This window comes from Heterodontus francisci, chromosome 11 (genome assembly GCF_036365525.1).
Source record: "Heterodontus francisci isolate sHetFra1 chromosome 11, sHetFra1.hap1, whole genome shotgun sequence".
Classification (NCBI taxonomy): domain Eukaryota; kingdom Metazoa; phylum Chordata; class Chondrichthyes; order Heterodontiformes; family Heterodontidae; genus Heterodontus; species Heterodontus francisci.
Window position 1 is genome coordinate 35,318,214 of NC_090381.1, and position 24,692 is coordinate 35,342,905.

The 24,692-nt window shown below is 44.1% G+C and overlaps 1 protein-coding gene across 1 annotated transcript in view; it reads left to right on the forward strand.

Annotated features, from left to right (window-relative positions):
- The first annotated feature begins 14,151 nt into the window (after nt 1-14,151).
- Nucleotides 14,152-24,692, forward strand: part of LOC137375016 (rho guanine nucleotide exchange factor 4-like) — a 42,467-nt gene continuing 31,926 nt past the window's right edge. The window contains exons 1-2 of the mRNA XM_068041641.1: nt 14,152-14,181; nt 15,723-15,902. Of these exons, the coding sequence (XP_067897742.1) occupies nt 14,152-14,181; nt 15,723-15,902 (210 nt within the window). The remainder of the gene's footprint in view (nt 14,182-15,722; nt 15,903-24,692) is intronic.

Consider the following 24,692-nt stretch of genomic DNA (forward strand, 5'->3'; position numbering starts at 1 on the left):
ATTTGGTTAAAACGACTACCAATACGTGATACGACCATGCTAGCATGCACACATGCAGATAGAGACAGAAAAGTAGAAAGAATAAAGGGGAAAAGTTTGAAGCAATAGCTGGGGTTTATTTACTGTCCTTTGAGTTCAATGTAGAGTCTTTGATTACAGTTAAATCTTGCCATTTCGTTGGGGTCCAGTGGATGCCTTCAAACTTGTTTCGATGTAGGAGTCTTCTCTTTTGAGGTTTAAGTGTCTTCAGTGGATCTGGGAATTCATGAGAGAGAGTGTGCCAGAGAAAGAGACCTTCTTTCTCTTTTGTCTTCAAAGCAGTTTCTGTCTTCAAACTGTCCTATGACACAATTCAAAAACCTTGGGCCAGCAGGTTAGTCATGTGACTAGTTGTTTATTTAACAAACTCTCCCGCGTTTTCGTGGATTCCTTTCATCTTAGTAGACACCCGCAGTGTGGTGGGGTGGGGGGCAGAGGGGAATGGAATGCTGGCTTTTTCCACATTGAATGTCTGCTGATCAAAATTTATTTGGGTTAATTGAATCAGGGAGCAGTTCCATTGTCTTTTCCTAGGCAACTGTCTCTTAAAATGCAAATTTTTCCAGCCACTGCTCATCTCTTTAAACAAGTCATCTTTTCAGTCCAGCAACAGTTTAAAATTAATGCTCTATGACAAAATTAATATGCCTCATTTTTAACCTCCAGCAAGCATGGGGCTGCATACTACATGAAGATTATCGCACAAGCCTCAGCCAAGGATCTCTCTCTTCTGGTAGCTTCTGTTGTAGGAATTTGTTCAATTTCAAATTGAAAAGCCAAGTGGTGGGGAATTTAGTTTGAAACTTTTTAATATGCGTGAGTTCTGAATGAATGAGAGAGATGCATGTGTGGGGTCTTCATGACACCTCCACACCCAATGGAATAAAATGCGATTTTTAGAACAGCATTTCATTAAAAGGGTCAAGAGAGAAGAGTAGGTTCAGGGAAACACACATGTATCTCTCTCATTCATTCAGAAATCCTAAAAATTGTTTCCCCCTGTCTTTTCTTGGTAGCAATGCTGCTTTAACCTGCCCTTTTTTGGCATGCCAATAAACATGTGATTTTTTTGGGGAATTTTTTTCAGTTTGCACATTTCCATGACTGCCTAGGGTGTCTTTGTTCCTGTTGAGGTCTGCAGGGGGCGGGTTAGATTTAATTAGCCCTAGGTTGGAGTTCTGCTCATGGGCATCGGCAGTGGGTGGCTCCACTCTGAACTCTCTTTCAGTGCTTTGATGAGTCAAGCAAAGGCTTTTTACCTTAGGGGATGGTTGATTCCCTTTTCTTCTGACTGTGGTGGGGGGGGCGGTGGGGTGGGGAGAATTCCTTACTAATCTTTGCTTTGTCCTCTGGGACACTCCTGCTGCTAGGTATTTGTCCAGAATCTACTGCACTCACCTGCAGCACTTCGACTAGGTGAGGCATCACCTTTGTGGCTTCTCTGCCCTCTTGAGGACTTTCTTTGTCTCTGCAGGTTCCTGTAAACGGTGTTAGCAACTCTGGTGGGGTGACTCTAGTGTCTGCATTTACAGAGGAGGATGTGGGGTCTAACTTTTCAAACATTTCGGGGTTGGCTGACCAGACAGTAGAGGCTTCCATTTGGGAATCCTCCCGGACTTCCTTTAACCTGCTATCTTTGTCCATTCTTTCCCCTTCCCTTTTAAACCTTTTGCCAGCCTTGTGCCTGTCTGACCCCTTTTGTTCTTGGCAGGGGCCCCTTACAGTTCACCAGCCCTCTGCTGGAGGATCCTCCAAACACCAATATAGGACTTAGGGGTGCAGATTTCACTGTAGGTTGGGGTTTCCCCTCAACCTGGCACATGTGGCAATTCCTACAGTACTCCACCACATCTTTGTGGAGTTTTGGCCAGTCAAACTGCTGTCTTAAGCGGGCTTTGGTTTTTCATATACCGACACGTACAACCACTGTAATCTCCTGGGCCATTCTTAATTTTTCTCTCCTGAGCTAACTCTCTCAGTACTGGGTCACCTCGCTAAGCCTCAGCTAGGGAAGATTCATTTAACTGATTCCCTGAATCTTCTATCTTTCCAAAGAAAGTCTCTGACAGGCAGATCTCATGGTCATCTGCCTGCAGTGCCAATTCAGTCTCCGCCAGATCCCCCACCAGATCATTACCTAGGAGCAGGTCAACCCCGTCCACAGGCAAACTAGGGACAATCCCTATAGTAACTGGTCCCAAAACTAGGTCACACTCCAAGTGCACCCGACATAAAGGTACAGGCGTACGCTGCCCTCCAATACCATTCACCACCATTCTGGTATTTACTGCACTCTCTGGGGGAAAGATCAGGCCTTTTCCCAGTAAAAGGGATCAAGTAGCCCCTCTATCCCTGAGGATTACGATGGACTTGCTTGTCCCACTCGAGGGGTATGGGGTTACTCTCCCTTCAGACACAAAATCCTGATAAACCTTCAAGAGTCCTATTAAGTTTTCCTGCACTCACATCAGTATGCATTCTGAGTCTTACAAATGCTGCAGTTCAAGCCACGGCTTGTTCAGCTGTGCTTTCCATCAGGGTCCTTTCTCCTTTACTGAGCGGGTGTGCCTGATTAACCCTATAAGTTTCCAGCAGTCAGTTCTTAGATGACCTGCTTTATTACAATGGAAGCACACAGGTGTCCGGGTCTCACCCCTACTTACAGCACCTTCCTTTTTGGATGGAGGAGGGCCTCCTGTATTTCCTGCTTTTCTTTCCCTCCCAGGACCGCTTGGGCTTCTATCACCTTCCCACCCCTCGGCCCTTTCAGATTTGTGGGGGTGACTAGGAAAGGTTTTCCCCTGGGGAACAGACTTATGGATTAAAGCAAACTCAGCCAGAACTGCGACTTGCCGGGCTCTATGAACCTTCTGTTCCTCTGTGTCTTTATAGAGAGTGGGAGAGACTTTTTATATCCTCAAAATTACCTCTCTGAGATTTTCATATCTGGGCTGCACTTTTAGAGCCCTCAGTCACTGCTCAAAAGCCAGCTGCTTATTTCTCTCAAACTCCAGGTAAATTTGATCAGCTTGCTTCTTGAGAGTTCTAAACTTTTGACGATAGGCTTCCGGTACTAACTCATATGCCCCAAGGATAGCATTTTTTGTCAGTTCATAATTGGATGAACTCTCATCTGGCAACATGGAATAAACCTCATGGGCTTTTCCAGTTAGCTTGCTTCGTAGCAGGAGAGTCCAAGCCTCAGCTTGCCATTTTAACTGCCTTGCAAGTTTTTCAAAAGATATAAAAATGCTTCCACGTCTCCCTCATTGAATTTTGGGATCAGTTGGGAAAATTTTAACAATTCTGTACCCAGCCCTGAATTATGATCCTCCATATTGGCAATGCTTTCACTGGGGTTACTCTGTCGTCCCCTACTTAACTCAAGCCGCCTCAGCTCTCTCTCTCTTCGCATTCCTTCTGGAAGGGTCTCTCTTTCTCTCTTTCCTCTCTCTTTTTCTTCACGTTCCTTCTGGAAGGCTCTTTCTTTCTCGTTCTCCTGACTCTCTCTTTCTCTTTCATTTTCTTCAAATTCAAGTTTCCTCTGTTCCAATTGTATCTTTGCTAGCAATACCCTGTCAGAGTCTATTTCTAAACCTGTTTCTGCTTCTTCAGATTCAAGGGAAAAATGGTTGGCGACTTGTCTTAGGAGTTCAGACTTCCTAGTCTTGCCACGTACAGTGATCCCACACTGCTCAGCCATTTTCCTCAACTCCTCCATTGACAGTGCTTTTAACTTATCCCAAGTTACTTCACCCAGGCTTGGGGAGTGCTGGCTTCAGTCGCAGACATGTTCGTATTCGAACACATAAAACCACAAGAAAATCTGTATTGAAATCTTTTCTCTATTTGATTGCGATCAATTTGACTTCCCACTTTCAATTTCTCGTTTGTCTGTGGGTCAAAACCCAGACGAACCCCCAAGTTTCTGTTACGACCAGCTAAGAAAGGGGTCTAGGGATTCCCTCACAGCCTTTGCCTGGTTTAACAGTAACAGGGCTAATTTTAAAAACATCGTGTTTTTAGTTCCCCCCTCAGTGAATCCTTGCTCACTGCTCTCCAATTGTAAGGTAAAGAAATCAACCAGACAGGTTTTCTTATATTTAAACAAGAAAGGTGGGAGTTTATTAACCTTAAAACTCTAATTCGGTTAAAATGACTATGAATATGTGATGCGACCATGCTAGCATGCATACATGATAAACACACACACAGGTAGAGACAGAAAAGTAGAAAGAATAAAGGGGAAAAGTTGGAAGCAATAGCTGGGGTTTCTTTACTGTCCTTTGAGTTCATTGTAGAGTCTTTAATTGCAGTTAAATCTTGCTGTTTCGTTGGGGCCCGGTGGACGCTTTAAAACTTGTTTCGATATAGGAGTCTTCTCTCTTGAGGTTTAGGTGTCTTCAGTGGATCTGGAAATTCATGAGAGAGAGCACGCCAGGGAGAGAGACCTCCCTTCTCTTTTGTCTTCAAAGCAGTCTCTGTTTTCAAACTGTCCTGTGACTCAATTCAAAAACCCTGGGCCAGCAGGTTAGTCATGTTACTAGTTGTTTTTTAACAAACTCTCCTGCAATTTTGTGTATTCTTTTCATCTTAGCAGACACCCGCAGTGGGGTTAGTCGGGTGGGGGGAGGAATGGAATGCTGTCTTGTTCCACATTGACTGTCTGGTGATCAAAATCCATTTGGGCTAATTGGATCGGGGAGCAGTTCCATTGTCTTTTCCTAGGCAACAGTGTCTTAGTATGCAAATTTTTCCACCCATTGCTCATCTCTTTAAACAAGTCATCTCTTCAGTCCAGCATCAGTTTAAAATTATTGTTGATATGATGAAATTAATATGCCTCATTCTTGGCAGGGGGGGTCTTCATGACAGTTACTGTAGGACAGTTAGTTTGACGTCTGGCGTGGGGAAGACGTTAGAATCAATCATTAAGGAGGTTGTAGTTGTGCACTTAGAAAAACTCAAGATAAACGGGAATAGTCAGCGTGGTTTTATGAAAGGGAAATCATGTTTAACCAGTTTATTGGAGTTGCTTGAAGGAATAACATGCACAGTGGATAAAGGGGAGCCTGATAACGTACTGTACTTGGATTTCCAGAAGGCATTTGACAAGGTGCCACATAAAAGGTTATTGCACAAAGTAGGAGCTCATGGTGTAGGGGGTAACATATTAGCATGGATAGAAAATTGGCTGGCTGGCGGAAAACAGAGTATGCATAAATGGGTACTTTTCTGATTGGCAGGATGGGATGAGTTAAGTCCTGCAGGGGTCTGTGCAGGGCCATCAATTTTTTCCAATTTAAATCAATGACTTAGATGAGGGGAGTGATGGCATGGTAACTAAATTTGCAGATGACAAAAGATAGGTATGAAAGCATGTTTGAAGAGTACATAAGGAACTTGCAGGCCAATATAAATATATTGAGTGAATTGGCAAAAATCTGGCAGATGGAGTATAATGTGGGAAAATGTGAAGTTGCTCACTTTGGCAGGAAGAACAAAAAAAAAGAGTATTAGTTAAACAATGAATGACTGCAGAACTCCAAGGTGCAGAGGGATCTAGGTGTTCTAGTGCATGAGTCACAAAAAGTTAGTATACAGTACAGCAGATAATAAAGAAGACTAATGGAATGCAAAGTGAATTTATTACAAAGTGAAAACCAAGGCAGACAGAGAGTTACAAAGTGATTGATATGCTCTGGAAGCATTAGTGGTAGAGGTGGGCAGGAGGAGAGATGTCATGACTCCACAGGTGGCCAGGGAGGTCCTCATGGGCCACTCTCAGAAGGGAGTGGGAGCAGGTGACCAAGGAGGTCAACTCCTGGAGTCTGGACTTGAACTCCTGGCAGCAGTGCCACAAGAAATCTAATGACCTCAATTGGGTGCTCAATGCCAGATGTATCTCCAGGTGACATCTCTGGCATACCATACCACCAATCTCTCACGCTGCTCAGTGCACTCCACCCACCCGCTCCACCACCCCATCACTCATCTAGCAACACACCCTGGCAATTAGGACTCAGGCCTAACATCCAGATACTCCACCTCACATACCTACCAATGCTGCCAGCCTCACACCCACCTTGCGCTGCCTTCTCATACCTCCAGCTATTCAGCTATGGCAGGCCTATCATGCAAACACAGTGCTATACAACACTGCCCTTTCCCTTGCAAGACAAGGTGACACATAATAGAAGGGAGCAGCACAGAACTGGAGGGAAACAAGGACACCTGCATCTCATAAGCCCTACGGAGGAGATGGCTCTCCGTATCATGGGACTGGCTACGACAGGGTCCATGGCATCTGACATTGAGGGTTACAGTATGTTCCTGCCTTGTACCCTCTCTAAACTCCCAGCTCACCCTCATCCTGCTATCTGGCATGATGGGCAAGCTGCTGATGGTGTAACCATGGACCTCTTGCTTCCCACCCCACCTGCTTCCCTCACACCAACCTTCCCCTTCTGATTTCTTGTTTGCAGACACCCAATAACTGCCATCTGCCCAACCACAGGAGCCTAAGGAGGAGGCAAGAGAGCAATAGCACAGCGCTGATGAAGAGGCTCCATCACTTGATCTGCCTCCAGCTCAAACACTGGCACTGAGCTTACCTTGGGGACTAGTATAGAGTTGGGATCAGCATGTGGTAAATCATCTGGTCACAAGTGACCTGCAGCCAGGCCAGTGGTAAAGGAGAAAGCATTTTCCAACTCACCTGAGGGCAAAGTGGTAGTTGAATACTTCTGCAGAAGATTCAGATGAAGACCTCAATGGGGCAGCATACAGGACAGAGCTGTTGGGCATACACACCAAGATGCTGGGTGTATTAGCTGGCCTGCCAGACAGTCTCCTGGCACTGTCAAGGAGAATGGAGGAGTCCGGCTCCAACTTGACAGAGGGAATGTTGTGGAGCTTACCCTCTCCACAGCCTCTGCTCCATCTCCCCGTGGTGCTGCAGACCCAGAGGCACTGTCACTGATGCCCCCATACCTGTTGCAGCCTTTGTGTGGACAAGTCACCTACTCCTCCAACCTCCCCCCTTGCTCCGCCCCCACCCACCCACCACCATGAGGATGTGACTCTGATAAATCAAGAAGCTCACAGAAACACATCCAAAATCACTTCAGAGTATTCCCAGATATTTTGCAATAAGAAAAGTTCCAAAAAATCACCTTGCAAATAATTTTCGTACCTGGCACTCTAAATAACGCTCGTCATTAGTGCAGGTCCCATCTTACAGCTTCACACTTGTTGTTTGCAGAATGTTGTAGGAATAAATTGCCTAAAAAGTAATTCTCCAAATTAGGAAACTTGGGGCCATACTTTATTTGGAAGCCATAAGTCCCGATGTCGGGACTGGAAGCCAGTGCGGCTTCCATTGGGGACAGAGCGGCCGGACACATGCGATCATGTGGCCGCCGGCCAACTAAGGTGAATGAGGCGCAGGGCCGGTGCAATACAGAGGATGGTGGCAGGGAAGGAGGTGAGGCCAGAGACGCTGGCATCAGTTGACGCTGCAGCAGGTGGTGGCGCCAAATTTAAAGGGCTACTAGCCCTCCATTCAATGTTTCATTGCCAAGTTTAAGGATTTTGTCAGGGGAGCAAGCCTGCACAATGATGGCAGAAGGAAGATCCTGGGTGACCCCATGCTTTAACGATGCCCGCCTCCAGGTTCTCTTGCAGGTTGCCAGGGAAAGACAAGAGATTCTCTTCCCTAAGGACAGGAAGAGGGGAGAGCTGGGCACCTAACCAAGCAAACCTGGCTGCAGATAGTGAAAGAGGTCAGTAACCATGAGGTCACAGCAAGGACCTCGATACAGAGCTGCAAGTGACTCAATGACATTATGTGAACAGTGAAAGTGAGCACCTCTTAAAGACTTCAGCTCTTGGGCTTTGCTTTTGTCAGAGGAGGACAATGCATTGAACGCAGAGGGAGTTCCTACCCAGACATGGCAAAGGGTCGGGCCATAGAGACAAGCTGCCTGAGGCATGGCAAAATGGCCCTGAAAGGAAGCCATTTGTTATTGGAGACCCTGTTGAGGTCCCTGGAAAAGCACCAGATGCAGGAGGCATCTGTGTTTCTCCATCCGTAACTAATGGACAAACACCAGCATATGTCTTGGAATTGTTCTCGATGGAAGACCAACAACATTCATCTTTGTGTCTGAAGGAGAAGATAGCATACAATTGCAAAAAGTGGACAAAGACTGGCAGTGGGCTACCGATTCTCCATGTCCTGACCCCGATGGAGGAGGAGGCCATGGAGCTGGCTGGGCCACAGGATGGAAGAAGTGTTGAGGATGGAGAGACAGGGGCACATACCCAAGATGGTGAGCAAGGTCACCATGGGGCACAAGGGTGCATCTACAGTGATGGAACCATGTTGTGCATGAAGCATCCTGTGCCTACAGGGATCTCCAACATAGGGGTGTTTTCTATGATGGGAGGGAGGCCCCTGACCCTTCATTGTCTCTGTTCTTTCATGCCAGTCATGTTGAACATCCACAAAGAGCCGCTGATACTATGGGAGAGACTGTGACCTCTGAGGGGGAGGGCGGAGCCTCAGAAGGTGCAGTGTCACCTCATACCCCACAACCTCCACCACCCTAGATACTCTCACATCAGTAGGGATGCCAACATGGTTAGATTCAAGTGCACAATCTGGTGGACACAGCACGGACGTGCCCGTGTGGCTGATAGAGCTTGTGACAGACCAGACCTCTGACAGTCAGAGGATTGTGGGAGATCAGGCCCATGCTGAGCCCCAGGCTCATGACATGCCTCTGGTGTCGGCAGCATCACGGGAAATGCTGCAGCTACAGCAAGAGGTCAGGCGGAGATGCCAGAGGCAATGCGTGCCCAAGTGTGGACGATAAAGGAGTCTATCCAGGCCTTGAGTGCTGCACTATCTCTGACTGGTACATAAGTGGTGTCCTCCATTGAGAGATTGGCGGCTCTCCTGGAGAGCCACATCCAGCACATTATTCAATGTCTGCAGGATATTTGTGAAGACCTGCATAGCCCCAGTGGTAAGGCAAGAGGAGGCCTCTGCACTCTCCGGTAAGCAGGGAGGCAGAAGTCGGCCTTGCAAGGGAGGAACAGCAGCAGCTGCTGGGGGCTCCTATCAGGGTGCTTCTGGTGTGGGCAGCTGTTCCTCTGTCCCTCTGCCAGTGACACCAGATCCTCCTTGATATCTGATGACAGAGGGTGGTACTGCTGCTGTGCAGGAGGCCCTCAGCATGCCACGGCCCTCCAGGCCTAAGGCATCCAGAGGATAACTGCCAAGGTCATCCCAAGTTATCAGGCAGCAAGGTCAACAGCCTGCCTCCACTTCAGCGGACTGTGCAGGGGGCACGCCAGGTAGGAGGGTGTGAAAAAGAATAAACAAGAGCACCTAGAAATACGGGGCATTCATGGGAGAATATGTATTGTAAATGGAAAGGGTAGCGTTTGCTGACAGGAATATTAGATAATTTTCCATTGCACAAGATGTCCTTACTCTTTTTTATGGCCTTTGAGCATTTCATTCCAACCCTGCCTCTGTCAAGGTGCACGAGGCAAGAGATCATGTTGTGAGGGGTCAAGTCTGGAGCCTTGCTAGCTGAACCCTGCGCATCTGAGTACTGACCGAATGCTTCCTGAAGGAAGGCATAAACAAAGCTGCGTAAAGGTAAGTCTTTATTGGTCAACCTACAACTGGCAGTAAGGATCAAAGGAAACTCGAATGTATAAGGGCATTGCGAGCCTCCCTTGCTTGGCCAGCTTCTTCCTCCACATCCTTATCATCTAAGGAGGCATCACGCTCCTCGCTGTCCTCATTATTCAATGCCTCCCCCACTCTGTAGCAACAGGTTGTGCAGTGGACAGCAGACCACGATACGTGAGACCCTCACCACCAGACTGATGTAGGCACCTGAATCTCACCTTGTGTACCCTAATGGCATGCTCTAAGGTTGCTCGCATTGTCCCGTGGCCTTCCTGACGACAACATTTTTAGGAGGGATGGGGAGGGAATTAGTGCATACAGTGGCAGTGTTTGTAAAGGATTCCACCCCCTCATAGGACATCCTAGGGAATTCCTTAATACAGAATCTAAATGGATTGGGTTAAGAACAGGAAGGGAAATAGTACAATCCTCGGTGTGCATTACAGGTGACCAAACAGTGGAGATGAGATGGAAGAAGAGCTCTACAGACAGAGATATTTAAGAAAAGGGCAATAATACTGAGCAATTCAAATATCCCAAGGTCAGCTGAAATAAAGGCAATGCATGTGGTCAAAGTGGGGAACAAGTTTTGGACAGCATCCAGGACCATTTCCTAATTCAGAATGTTTCACATTCAACAATCAAACAAGCGTTGCTTGATTTTGTTCTGGGAAATTAAGTGGGACAAATACCTGATGCAAAAATAGGAGAACAACTTGACCACAACATAGTTAGGTTGAATGTAAGAACAGAAAAGAGTAACAAAGATAAGGGCCACAAAGAAAGCAAAATTCAGTGAGATAAGATCTGGCACAAATTAACTGGACAAAAAGACCGATGAATCAGCAGTGGGATAGCTTCAAGTACGAGACGGACACAGTATAAAGTAAATATATTCTAATAAAGCAAAAAAGGAGTACATCAAATCATAGAGTTTCATGGATAAATGGACTGCAATTAAACTCAAATTTAAAACGAGGCACGTGAAAAAGTTGGGGCTAGAGTCATAGAGTCATTTACAGCATAGAAGGAGGCCAGTCAGCCCATCGAGTCTGTGCTGGTTCTTCACAGAGTTATCCAGTCAGGCCCACACTCCCATAGCCCTGCAAGTTTATTTCATTCAAGTGCTCATCCAATTTCCTTTTGAAATCATCGATTGTCTCCACTTCCACAATCCTCATGAGTAGCAAGTTCCAGGGCATTACCACTTGCTGCGTTAAATAGTTCTTCCTCACATTTCCCCTGCATCTCTTGCCCAAAACTTTCAATCTGTGTCCCCTAGTCCTTGCACCATCAGTTAATGCAAACAGTTTTTCCATACTAACATTACTGAAGATAATAATGAGGAATATAGAATGCATACCAGGGAGGTAGTAAGGCAGATTAAAAGGGAACATGAAAATTTATAAAAAGAAATAGTAAGGAGCTGCATCAGCATCTTCAAAGGAAAATCTGCATGCCGCAGATGCATCTGTCCATGATAGTATTGGTAGGAGTGACCACCGCACAGTCCTTGTGGAGACGAGGTCCCGACTTCACATTGAGGATACATTTTATCATGTTGTGTGGCACTACCACCGGGCCAAATGGGATAGATTTCGAACAGATCTAGCAATACAAAACTGGGCATCCATGAGGCGCTGTGGGCCATCAGCAGCAGCAGAATTCTACTCAACCGCTATCTGTAACGTCATGGTCTGGCATATTCCCCAACTCTATCATTACCATCAAGCTGGGGGATCAACCCTGGTTCAATGAATAATGTAGGTGGGCATACCAGGAGCAGCACTAGTCATACCTCAAAATGAGGTGTCAACCTGGTGAAGCTACAACCCAGGACTACTTGCATTCCAAACAGCATAAGCAGCATGCGATAGACAGAGCTAAGCGATCCCATAACCAATAGATCAGATCGAAGTTCTGCAGTCCTGCCACATCCAGCCATGAATGGTGATGGACAATTAAACAACTAACAGGAGGAGGTGGCTCCACAAATATCCCCATCCTCAATGATGGGGGAGCCCAGCTCATCAGTGCAAGAGATAAGGCTGAAGCATTTGCAACAATCTTCAGCCAGAAGTGCCGAGTTGATGAACCATCTCGGCCTTCTCCTGAAGTCCCTAGTATCACAGATGCCAGTCTTCAGCCAATTCGATTCACTCCGCGTGATATCAAGAAATGACTGAAAGAACTGGATACTGCAAAAGCAATAGGCCCTGACAACATTCTGGCAATAGTACTGAAGACCTGTGCTCCAGAACTTTCTGTGCCCCTAGCCAATCTGTTCCAGTACAGCTACAACACTGGCATCTATACCAAAATGTGGAAAATTGCCCAAGTGTCTCCTGTATGTAAAAAGCAGGACAAATCCAACCCGTCAATTACCGACCCATCAGTTTACTCTCGATCATCAGTAAAGTGATGGAAGGTGTCATCAACAGTGCCATCATGCGGCACTTGCTTAGCAATAACCTGCACAGTGACGCTCAGTTTGGGTTCTGCCAGGGCCATTCAGTTCCTGACCTCATTACAGCCTTGGTTCAAACATGGACAAAAGAGCTGAATTCAAGAGGTGAGGTGAGCATGACTGCCCTTGACATCAAGGCAGCATTTGACATCAAGGAGTCAATGGGAATCAGGGGAAAAACTCTATGCTGGTTGGAATCGTACCTAGCACAAAGGAAGATGTTTGTGCTTGTTGGAGGTCAATCATCTCAGTTCCAGGACATCATTGCAGGAGTTCCTCAGGGTTGTGTCCTAGGCCCAACCATCTTCAGCTGCTTCATCAATGACCTTCCTTCAATCATAAGGTCAGAAGTGCGGATGTTCGCTGATGATTAAATGTTCAGCACCACTCACGACTCCTCAGATACTGAAGCAGTCGGTGTGAAATGCAGTAAGACCTGGACCATATCTAGGCTTGGGCTGATAAGTGGCAAGTGCCAGGCAATTACCATCTTCAACAAGAGAGAATCTAACCATCTCCCCTTGACATTCAACGGCAGTACGATCATTGAATCCCCCACTATCAACATCCTAGGGGCTACCATTGACCAGAAACTGAACTAGAGTAGCCATATAAATAGCGTGGCTACAAGAGCAGGCAGAGACTCGGAATCCTGCGGCAAATAACTTATCTCCTGACTCCCCAAAGCATGTCCACCATCTACAAGGCACAAGTCAGGGGTGTGATGGAATACTCTCCACTTGCCTGGATGGGTGCAGCTCCAACAACACTCAAGAAGCTCAACACCATCCAGGACAAAGATTGATTGATTGATTGGCACCCCATCTACAAACATTCACTCCCTCCACCACTGACGTACAGTGGCAGCAGTGTGTACCACCTACAAGATGCACCAAGGTTACCCAGGCAGCACCTTCCAAACCCGCGACCTCTACCACTTAGAAGGACAAGGGCAGCAAATGCATGGGAACACCACCACCTGCAAGTTCCCCTCCAAGCCACACACCATCCTGACTTGGAACTATATCGCTGTTCCTTCTCTGTCACTGGATCAAAATCCTGGAACTCCCTTCCTAACAGCACTGTTGGTGTACCTATCCCATATGGACTGCAGCAGTTCAAGATGGCAGCTTACCACCACCTTCTCAAGGGCAGTTACGGATAGGCAATAAATGCTGGTCTGGCCAGTGACACCAACATCCCATGAAATGAATAAAAAAAAAGTTAAAGAGAAAGTGGGATTTCTTAGCGATAAAGGAGAAATGTAACTGGAGAGGATCACAATATAGCAGGTAAACTAACTAAATATTTTACAGCAGTTTTTACAAATGATGAAGGAAATGAGAACATGGGTATATGAGAATAAAATATAGAACAATTGTCAGGGATATAACATTTTCGAGGATGGTGGAACGTAATAGTTTGGTGCTTGGGTTGGAGAACCACCCCAACCCCCGACCCCGTTATTCATTTGTTGTTTTAGGGACATTGGCTGATGTTTTAATCAATGAGACTGCATTTTAAATGGTTATAAAACACGTTAAGTTATCCTGAGAACACAATTTTTAATATAATTGATATCATGTAAAAAGCCTGAGGCGACATTAACATGGGAGCTGGTTGGTGCAATGGGTTGCAACACATCCTGTCAGCTCTGGGTTCTTTGTTCAAATTAAGACTAAATTAAAACTCTCTTCTGTTCGTCAGGTCATAACAAAACGGCTTCAGTCAACTTATTCTCAGTAGCCATGAGTCACAATATCATGCTTGCCATTGTAGATCATGACACATGAACTCAAAGACATCTTGCAGGGAGCAAGGGAATGAGACAATAGTTTTGTATTATGGGTGCTCTTTTGGATTTGGGTTTGTGACATGTTTTTCGGGGAATTGAATCTGTACCACGCTATGGACTGAAATTTTCAAATCTTCAAATATGGCGCGACACATGCGCGAGATGTGCACGGCAGAGCTGCCGCGATATTTCACGCAGTGGCTCATTTACATGGGTGGGGGGCGGGGGGCAGACATTCCGTCCCTGGCAATGGCATCTGCGCAGGCACCAGCGCCATTTTTAAAGGGCTTAGAGCCTTTACTGACATTTTTAATTTTTAAAGCAACAGTTCATTTCAGAATATTAAAAATAATTGTAGTGGCGCAGTGGTTAGCACCATAGCCTTACAGCTCCAGCGACCCGGGTTCGATTCCGGGTACTGCCTGTGTGGAGTTTGCAAGTTCTCCCTGTGTCTGCGTGGGTTTTCTCCGGGTGCTCCGGTTTCCTCCCACAAGCCAAAAGACTTGCAGGTTGGTAGGTAAATTGGCCATTATAAATTGCCCCTAGTATAGGTAGGTGGTAGGGAAATATAGGGACGGGTGGGGATGTGGTAGGGAACATGGGATTAGTGTAGGATTAGTATAAATGGGTGGTTGATGGTCGGCACAGACTCGGTGGGCTGAAGGGCCTGTTTCAGTGCTGTATCTCTAAACTAAACTAAACTAAACTAAATCTTTTTAGCCCCTCTCCCACCATCCCACCCCAATCACCTAACATATCATTCCTGCACTCTACCCCGCCCCGCCAAAATACTTACCTTGAATATCTGACCTTTGCTCAACCTCCCCAAAGTTCAGAAACATTTACCTTTATCTTTTCCCATCACCCCCTTGACCAATCAGGTAAGTTTTTTTTCCCTCTCCCCTTTCCCCGCACACTGAAATACTTACCTCCCAACCACCAACCCACCACCCCACCCCCCACCCCCCACCCGCACCCCATCAGTGTCCCGCATCAGATCTCTGTTCGGAGATTGGACTCCGTGGGAGTGCCGGCCAGCAACTGTAATATGGAAGCAGGACGCCAGCGCAACGAGGTAAGTAATTATTCCTTGATTTTAATAAATTAACATATTGTAATGATAGTCCTGTCGCCGAGTGGCGGGGGGCTGCCATGAGGCCTCGCCGTCGCCTGTAATATTGGGCAGGGCCTTCCCGGCTTCAAGGCCCGTTGCGGGCCTCTCCTGGAGGCATTTTTCGGGCCCCCAACCACAACCTCCGACGTCAGGGGGCAGGTAAAATCCAGCCCTATAGATTCGACGGACAGGGTATGGTGAAAAAAAAAATTTGTTTCATTTCCCAGCTCTATCATTCTTTCATGAGTGTGAGCATTCATGCTCCAAAAATAAATGAACACAGAAAAGTTCCAACCATGCTCAATTTGATTGATAAGAAATGCAGAATTTAGTAAATATTGTGTTTTTACTGTAAATTTTCAGTATAATCTGTCTTTCCTTGGAATGTGGCACAGCAAAGTTATTAAAAATTAAACAATTGGATGGTTGTATTTTCATAATAATTCTGTAACATCACTTTAAGTCATTGAGTTGGGTAGTCCAGAACCATTCATTAAATTATTTGTAAGTATCTTCCTGCTCCAGTCAGTTGTGCTTTGAGATGGGCAAGTTGTAAAAGGAGCCTCAGATGAATTATTGCTGTCTGTTTATCCGTTAGGGTTACTACAAGCAGTGCCGGAGAAAAACTGAAATGTTCTCACAGGAGCGGGTGAACATCCTATTTTCAAACATTGAGGACATTTACAAATTCCAGAAGAAATTTCTGAAAGTTCTAGAGAGGGGGTACAATCCAGAACAACCGTACTTGAGTGAGATTGGCATCAGCTTTCTCGATTTTGTGAGTAGCTTTTTTGGTATTTCCTGCTAACAACATGCCAGCTCATTTGATTTGAGATATTTTTTTACATTACTTAGATTCCGCCTCACTACTGTTTATGATAGGTTGTGGCAGCTTTTAGGTTGTGTAAAACTCATCAATCATGAGAAGCCATGAGTCAGAGGAGGGATTCAATCTTTCACATAACTCGAAGTGCAGCTACAACTCACTGTAAAAACATTGGGAAGTAAGCAATGAAAAAAAGGCAATTTGACTGACAGACCCATTTGTTCTACCTACACCTCACAAATTCTTCCAGTTCATTCACTCTTCTGAGCAAGGTAATTAACCAAAGATACCATCTAGCAGTAGCTGCAGCTCTGCACAACTTGTCCCAAGTCCCTAAAAGCAATTAAGTGAAACTCTATGATATCAATCCACAAGCCCACTTACATATGAACATACAAATCAGGAGCAGCAGTAGGCCGTTCAGCCCCTCTAGACTGGTCCACCATTCAATAAGATCACGGCTGATCTGTTTGTGTTTCGAATTCCACACTCCCATCTACCCCCGATAATGTTTGATTCCCTTGCCTAACAAGAATCTATCTACCTCCGCCTTAAAATTATTCAATGACCCCGCCTCCACCACCTTCTGAGGCAGAAAGTTCCAAAGTTGCACAACCCTCTGAGAGAAAAAAATTTCTCCTCATCCCTGTCCTAAAAGGGTGACCCCTAATTTTAAAACAGTTCCCCCTACTTCTGGACTCCCCCACAAGAGGAAACATCCTTTCTACATCCATCTTCTCAAGATCATTCAGGATCTTATATACTTCAATCAAGTCTCCCCTCACTCTTCTAAACTCCAGTGTAAACAAACCCAGTCTGTCCAACCTTTCTTCGACCTGCTCATTCCAGGTATCAATCTAGTGAACCTCCTCTGAACTGCCTCCAATGCATTCACATCCTTCCTTAAATAAGGAGACCAAAATTGCACTCAGTATTCAAGATGTGTCTCCCCAATGCCCTGTATAACTGAAGCATAACATCCTTACTTTTATTTTCAATTCCTCTTGTAATAAAAGATGGCATTACATTAGTCTTCTTTATTACCTGCTGTACCTGTATACTAACTCTTTTGACTCATGCACTAGAACACCTAGATCCCTCTGCACCTTGGAGTTCTGCAGTCGTTCTTCATTTAACTAATACTCTGTTTTTTTATTCTTCCTGTCAAAGTGAACAACTTCACATATTCCTACATTATACTCCATCTGCCAGATTTTTGTCCACTCACTCAACCCATTTATATTGGTCTGCAAGTTCCTTATGTACTCTTCAAACATGCGTTCCTACCTATCTTTGTGTGATCTGCAAATTTAGTTACCATGCCATCGCTCCCCTCATCTAAGTCATTGATATAAATTGGAAACAGTTGATGCCCCTGCACAGACCCCTGCAATCAGAAAAGGACCCATTTATGCATACTCTCTGTTTTCTGCCAGCCAGCCAATCTTCTATCCATGCTAATATGTCACCATGAACTCCTACTTGCTCAGTAACCCGTTATGTGGAACCTTGTCAAATGCCTCCTGGAATTCCAAGTACAGTGTGTCAATGGGCTCCCCTTTATCCATGTAACATGTTACTCCTTCAAACAACTCCAATAAATTGGTTAAACACGATCTCCTTTTCACAAAGCTATGCTGATTATTCCCGATTATCTTGAGTTTTTCTATGTGCCCAACCATAACCTCCTTAATGATCGATTCTAACACCTTCGCCATGACAGACGTCAAGCTAACTGGCCTATAGTTACCTGTTTTCTGCCTCCCCCACTTCTTGAATAGAGGGGTTATATTTGCTATTTTCCAGTCTGATGGAACCTTTACAGAATCTAGGAAGCCACTTGGAAGCCAGCGATATCTAGGTTTGCATGGCATCTGCCTGATACAGGCAATAGAAGGCTCGCATATGACAATTGAGGTCCAAACGCCTCTAGTAGGAGCCTGATCAAAATCAATAACAGCAGCTTGAATTTATATAACACCTTTAATGTAGCAAAACATTCCAATATACTTCACAGGACAGTTATCAAACAAAATTTGAAATCAGTCTGCAAATGGGCAGAGCTAATACCGCATATGCTTCCTCCAGTTATTCAGGCCTGGATGACCACACAGTAAAAGTAAGAATGCATTTCTTGTAGCTTCATTTCTGTGAAGTCCGGTGTCACCAGTGTGCTCCTCCTGACTCCACAATAATACTGTGGGCCACTGCAAATCAAAGCTCCCACTAACATTCCCTTCACCCCCTCCCCCCACAATCTCCTACATTGCCCTTCATTTCACCTCTTTTTAGAGTCATACACTCTTTTTCTTCGGAATAACCAGTGACTGCAGCGAGATGTCCAATTGGTATCCTCGGGTTGCCAGTTAAATGCTAATGGACTCAAGGCCCAATTTTGATTGGGTCTCAAGCTATCTTCGCTGCCCATTTGGATCATGCTATTCATTTCCCATTGGAAACCAGGGCAAGTTAAATTTTTCGCCCAAATAGTTCAAAATTGCAGCATCTGCTATGACCCTGTTGTGAAGCTCTCAAATGGAAGAGACAATTTTCAGGATATGCACCACTGGATATTAGCATGCCACCATAGATTTTACTCCATAAAGATTTCAAACCCTCTGAGATGCAGTGGTTTTTGTCGAAGTTCATCCTGAGCAGCTCTGTAACAGCCTCTACAGGCTGTTCCCAGACACACACACTGAGATGAACATCAACTGCTGCTGGAGAACCATCAACTCGGTGAAAGATGCTCTTTGGTCTGCCTGAAACTTGTTGGTCTTCCAGCGCAAAGAGTTGTCCACGGCTGAGTGTTGCAGACTGGCACATTCCAAGGTCCAGAACTATGTGCTGAGGGACGCACTAAAGCTTGGGGCAGACGCCGCAAAGGCTCAATGGGGAAAGGCCACGGTGTAAGGTCCTCCTGCCATAGTATACCAAGGGGCTGGAACCTGTGTAAAATCCCTCAGGCTGTATGCACCAAAATATGGTTTTGCTGTGTAATGTAAATGTACATTACATGTAAAATGGAATGGAAAGGGTTGTGAGGCATCTCACGTTCTCTATTGAAGGAAACTGATTTCATTTGCACTTTCTGGAATGTCAATTTGGAACTGTTTTGTAATGTATTTTTTTACAGTTTTTGATGAATAAATTGTATTTTTGCGAAACAAAAGTTTTCTAACCTGCCGCAAATCCAATGTATTTTGTTACCTTATTTATATTGTTCTTCTGCTGTGTAGTATGTTCCATATATCCATTAACTTGGTGGAGGAGTTTTTTTCCAATCACTAACCTTGCTCAAAGCTTGTAAATGTTGTGCTTGTATTTTTTTTGCCCTATGCTCATTGCCCAATTTACATAGATTGTTTACTTCACTATACTATTCATATTCCTGAAGACCTGTATCAGGTACTACCTCCCAGAGAAGGTAGCTGATTAAGTCCCAACTGATATCTTTTAACAGAAGCTGGATTGGTAATGATTTCGAAGAGGAACTGCAGCTTTTCGAAATACCAACACCACTTGCTGATTATTTTCCCTTTGAAGTGCAAGGGGAAAGAACTTTGCTTAATGGAGGTGGATCAGCAGGAGATATGGGAAGGAAGTTCATGATGGAATAGTCATACATGGTTTTCTCTGGATACACTGGGTTTAATGGAACGAATGGCCCTTTTTCACTTTGAAAGAAAAATAATTTTGTCTCATGCATGGATTAACAGAGCTCAATTCTAACATCAGCAGTCAATTAATAAGAACATAAAAAAATAAGCGCAGAAGTAGGCCATACAATCTTTCAAACCTGTTCTTATTCCCAGGAATCAGTCTAGTAAACCTATGTTGTGCACTTTCTTAAGAGCAAGTATATCCTTCGTTAGGCACCTTCGACAGCACCTTCCAAACCCACGACCTCTACCACCTAAAAGGACAAGGACAGCAGACACATGGGAACACCACCACCTGCAAGTTCCCCTCAAAGCCACACACCATCCTGATTTGCAACTACATCACTGTTCCTTCACTGTTGCTGGGTCAAAATCCTGGAACTCCCTTCTCCACATGGACTGCAGCGGTTCATGAAGGCAGCTCACCACCACTTTCTCAAGGGTAATTAGGGATGGGCAATAGATGCTGGCACATCCCCCGAACGAATAGAAAAAAAGGTAAGGAGACCAAAACTGTACACAACACTCCAGCTGTGGTCTCCCCAAGGCCCGAGTTAATTACATTAAGAATTCTTTATTCTTATACTCTAATCTCTTTGTAATAAAGGCTAACATATCATTCACTTTACTAACTGCTTGCTGTAACTGCATGTTAACCTTCTGTGACTTGTGTAGAAGGACACCCAGATACCTTTGAATACCAACAATTCCAAATCTCTCATCATTTAAAAAATATTCTGCTATTCTATTTTTCCTACCAAATTGAATAACTTCACAGTTTTCCACATTATACGCCATCTGTCACATTCTTATCCATTCACTTAACCTGTCCAAAACCTTTTGCAGCCTTCTTGTATCCTCCTTGCAGAATACTTTCCCACACAGCTTTATATCATCAGCAAACTAGGATAAATTACACTCATCTAAGTCATCGATCTAGATTGTAAATAGCTCAGGCCCACATGCTAATCCTTGCAGTACCCCGCTAGTTACAGCCTTGCAACCTGAAAATGATTGATTTATTCCTACTCTCCGTTTTCTGTCCATTAAAATTTAGCTTAGAAATTTAATCTAATTTATCATTTAACAGCACTCTGCAAATATAAAATTATTTTTTCAGGAAAAGTTTTGTTGTTCATCAAATTTTATTAATCGCATCGCCATTGAAAACAGTTACATGTGATTGAACAAGGCGGATCAATTTAAGAGGTTTGAAATGGCAATGTGGAAGCAGAAAAGTTGAAATTCTCACTGATTTTAACAACTGTCCACTCTTTGCGTGGGGGCGGGGTAGGGGGTAGTGGTCCACAGCGCAGCCTGTGTCAGAAGCCAGAGTGACAGACCGCAAATTTAGGATTTCTGCTTTGATCTACCCATGCTCGACATCCCGAATTTGCGGTCCGTTTTAGAGTGCAAACGATTACATTTCTCCATCAACAACCACCACCACCTACATCCCCCACTCCCCGCAAAACCTGGGCTATTGTTTCTGAAAGTCTAACCAATCAACCACTTTCCATCAAGGTTGCAGGTTAAACTTAAACATATAGACATGCTTGAGACTTCTGTCCCAAAGACTTGGGCCAGAGCTTTATGCCCACAAAGAGTGGGAAGGTGATGGGGGTGGGGGGGTGGAGGCGCGTAAAATGGAGCGGGAGGCTTGGGGGCCTGTTCCCGATCTGCTCCCGCCTCCGCCGCCACTTTATATAGGGCGGTGGCGGTGAAAAATGGCCCGCCCACCCTAGGCCAATCAAGGCCCTTAAGTGACCAGTTAACGGCCACTTAAGGGCCTGCACCCGCCGCCACAGGGTTTTTACTCATGGCTGGTCGGGCAGCCCAGATCCGAGAGAAGCCGCCTGACAAAAGCAGGCGGCTTTCTGATGGTCTGGGGGTGGGGGGAGGGGGTGCCCTCATGACTAACTCTTTTGCTTCTGGGTCAATGGGTCAGCAGTTAAGTTCTAATGAAAGCAGGCTGAACAAAATCCATACAATTTAGTTGCTCAATAACTTTTATCTCCACAGGTGCTTCCCATCCGTGATTGGTTAAAAATGAATGCGCTTCGTTCAGAACCAGAAACAACAGGAGGAAACTTTTTTTTTTTTACACAGCGTGTTGTTGTGATCTGCTTCAAAGGGTGGTGGAAGCAGATTCAATAGTAAATTTCAAAAGCAAATCGAATAAATATTTGAAGTGGAAAAATTGTAGAGCTATGGAGAAACAACTGGGGAGTGGGACCAATTGGATAGCTCTACCAAAGTGTTGCAACAGGCATGATGGGTTGAATGGTCTCCCTCTATGCTGTATCATTTCATGATTCATATTATTGTTGATAGGAGTATGTCAAGTTTCAAGGTTACTTTCAGAAAATAAATTTTCTTATCTCCTTGTATAGGACTGAGGTTCAGGTACCGGCTTGTTTTATATAAAGAAGTTAATGATAATATTGTATTTGCTACAGCTTTTCCTTCTGTTACAAAACAGCATGGACTACAAACAGGAAAAAAAATCTAACATATATTATAGAGTTTTCATTTCAGTTGACAATTCAACCTTTCAGCAGTCTTTGGACATTGCATTCCATCACTCTGTCAGCAATAGTTACAAATTAGATTTTTTATGGAAACTTTCTTGTAGTTCAAAACAAATTCTGTAAGCAGACTTTGTTCTCTGCAACTCAGAAGACATCCTTTTCCAATAATCTGTCCTCAATAAACAATTATTTACTTGTTTATTGGAGTAAACATTTCTATGGTGCACTAAGAATGGGTGAACAGAGATCAGAATTTTTGGAGACTGATATATTATTGAGAATTAATTATTCATATGAAGTACATGAATTTGCCAAATATTAAAATTCTCAACCAACATAAACATTATTATAAGGAAGTCTGTAATTGGTCAATTATCCTATGTAGGGATGGTATTAAAGAAATGGAACAGTTTTAGATTGTTCACTAAACAAAACCTCTGTTTTTTGCTCATGTGTATTTAATAGGTGCAGTCTATTCATTTGTGGAGCTTCCTAACTGAATAAAGACAATTCTAGAATGCACCATGGTCACTCTATGTAAGACAAAACTCCCAAAATGCACCATTACCAATCAGTTCATAGAATATTTGCACCACAACTCTAAGATTTTCAGATTAAGGCTGTCTCCTTTCAGAGTTTAATGAACAACATTGGTCCTGAAACTGCTGGGAAAGTAATGGCGAATTCACAGTATCCGCCATTATTAATGCATAAAAAAACTCGCAATTTATGGCAAGGAAGAGATATGCCATGAGTTGTGAATCATCACAAATTGTTGGCTAATTTACACTGCATGTCATGAACCTCTCAAAAACAGGAGGTCGTCATCAATTTTGTAATGCTTTCTTCAATCTTTTATAATTTATTTGTTTTTTTAATTTTTGTCTGTTATTTTTCTCCCTTAATCTATTTTTGCTTTCCCTCTCTTTATTTCTCTATCTATATCTAATTTGCCTCTAATTCATCCTATTTCCATCTCCATCACTCCTTTTTCTTTTCTGTCTCCTAGTTCAGGAGATAAATTATTGGACCCAACGTTCGGAGATCCCAGGTAACCCATTTACCTCACCCCACTGTATTCAACTCACACACCCAGGAAATTGCAGCTCATAAAATAACACAGCCTGAGGATTGAGGAAGAAAATCCAACTCACAATGCTCTCCAAGAAGCAGGAAGACTACCACTAAGCCAAAAGCTCACTACACAATGCAATGTATAAATAGACAAATAAATGCATTAGACTTACGTGAAGCTAAATAGAATTGACACTACATGCAGAGGAAAAAAACACATGCATTTTGCTTCATTTGATGTACACATAAGTAACACGTTCCTATCAATTAAGTAACTAATTTTTTTTCTTTAAATGTGGCTGGGATGTAATTTCCATCTTTACCACCTAGGCGGTAAACTAGAAGCTCAACCCACAATAGAACCCAGCCCATTTTCATTTCTATTGGTTACATTAGAATGAAAATCAGGCGGGTGCTATAATGGGTGAATGTTCCACTCCACCAGTTTACCACATAGGTAATGAAGGTGAAGATTATCCCCTCTGTCTACATTTTAATTCAAACTTTGTAAAAGGAGCCAAAGAAGAGTATGAACATTTCCTTTACTTGCTTGGCCAACCAAACCCTCCTCCATGGCTACTGCAGTCCATAGATTGCTTAAATAGGCAGTCAGAGAATCTACTAGATTAAGGCTTATAGGTGAGTTGAGTAAAAGGTCCTTGTGACTTCAGTGACGTGTACATAAAGTGTTAATGATAATTGTGAACAATAGTGTGCCCTGTCTCATGCACAGGAGATGATCTCTTTTCCATTTGACTGCATGGCATTATATACCTCTTCCCACCTGAGTCTTTGCTGAAGATAGAAAGAAGGAGTCAAATGCTGGATATTTGTGACAAGACTGCTTTATGAAAGAAACTTTATAACTGGATTCCAGTGGATTCTTTGTCTGGTGGTGCTTTGAAAAGGATTTAGATGTAAGATACCAGTACAATAAAATTGAGGTTTACCCTGGACAATCACACATAGAATAGCCTTAAACCTCAGCTGGTGATGCTTATAAACTAACATAGCTTATTCAAATTAGTCATCAAATGCTTTTTCCAACAAAACGCATCTGTTGGGCCTTGTGCTGCAGATAAACGTAAAGTGATAGATACTGGATCAGGAAACATGAATATGATGATGGTGCAAGTGAAAGATTAAGGATTTGATGTGATTGGCAAGTCATTCAATGTTTCCAGTTAGTCACATCAGTGATGTGAGGGATTGGCTTTGTTGCGACTGCGTCTATATTTTTAAGTACTTTTTTGAGGACTCGTACCTTAAAGCTGGACATTGGTTTATTTTGGGAAAACAGGGTCACTGAGAAGTATGGCTTTGAAAATAAACAATTACTGGAAGGATCTAGGAGTGCCGCAAACAAGCCCTTACTGGAAGGCACCTGTTTTCAGATAAAATACCTGCAGAGAGCTTGTTGTTGTGACCTGGAGAAGATGTGTACAGAGAAGTGGCAGGTCAAGATTTATAGGGGT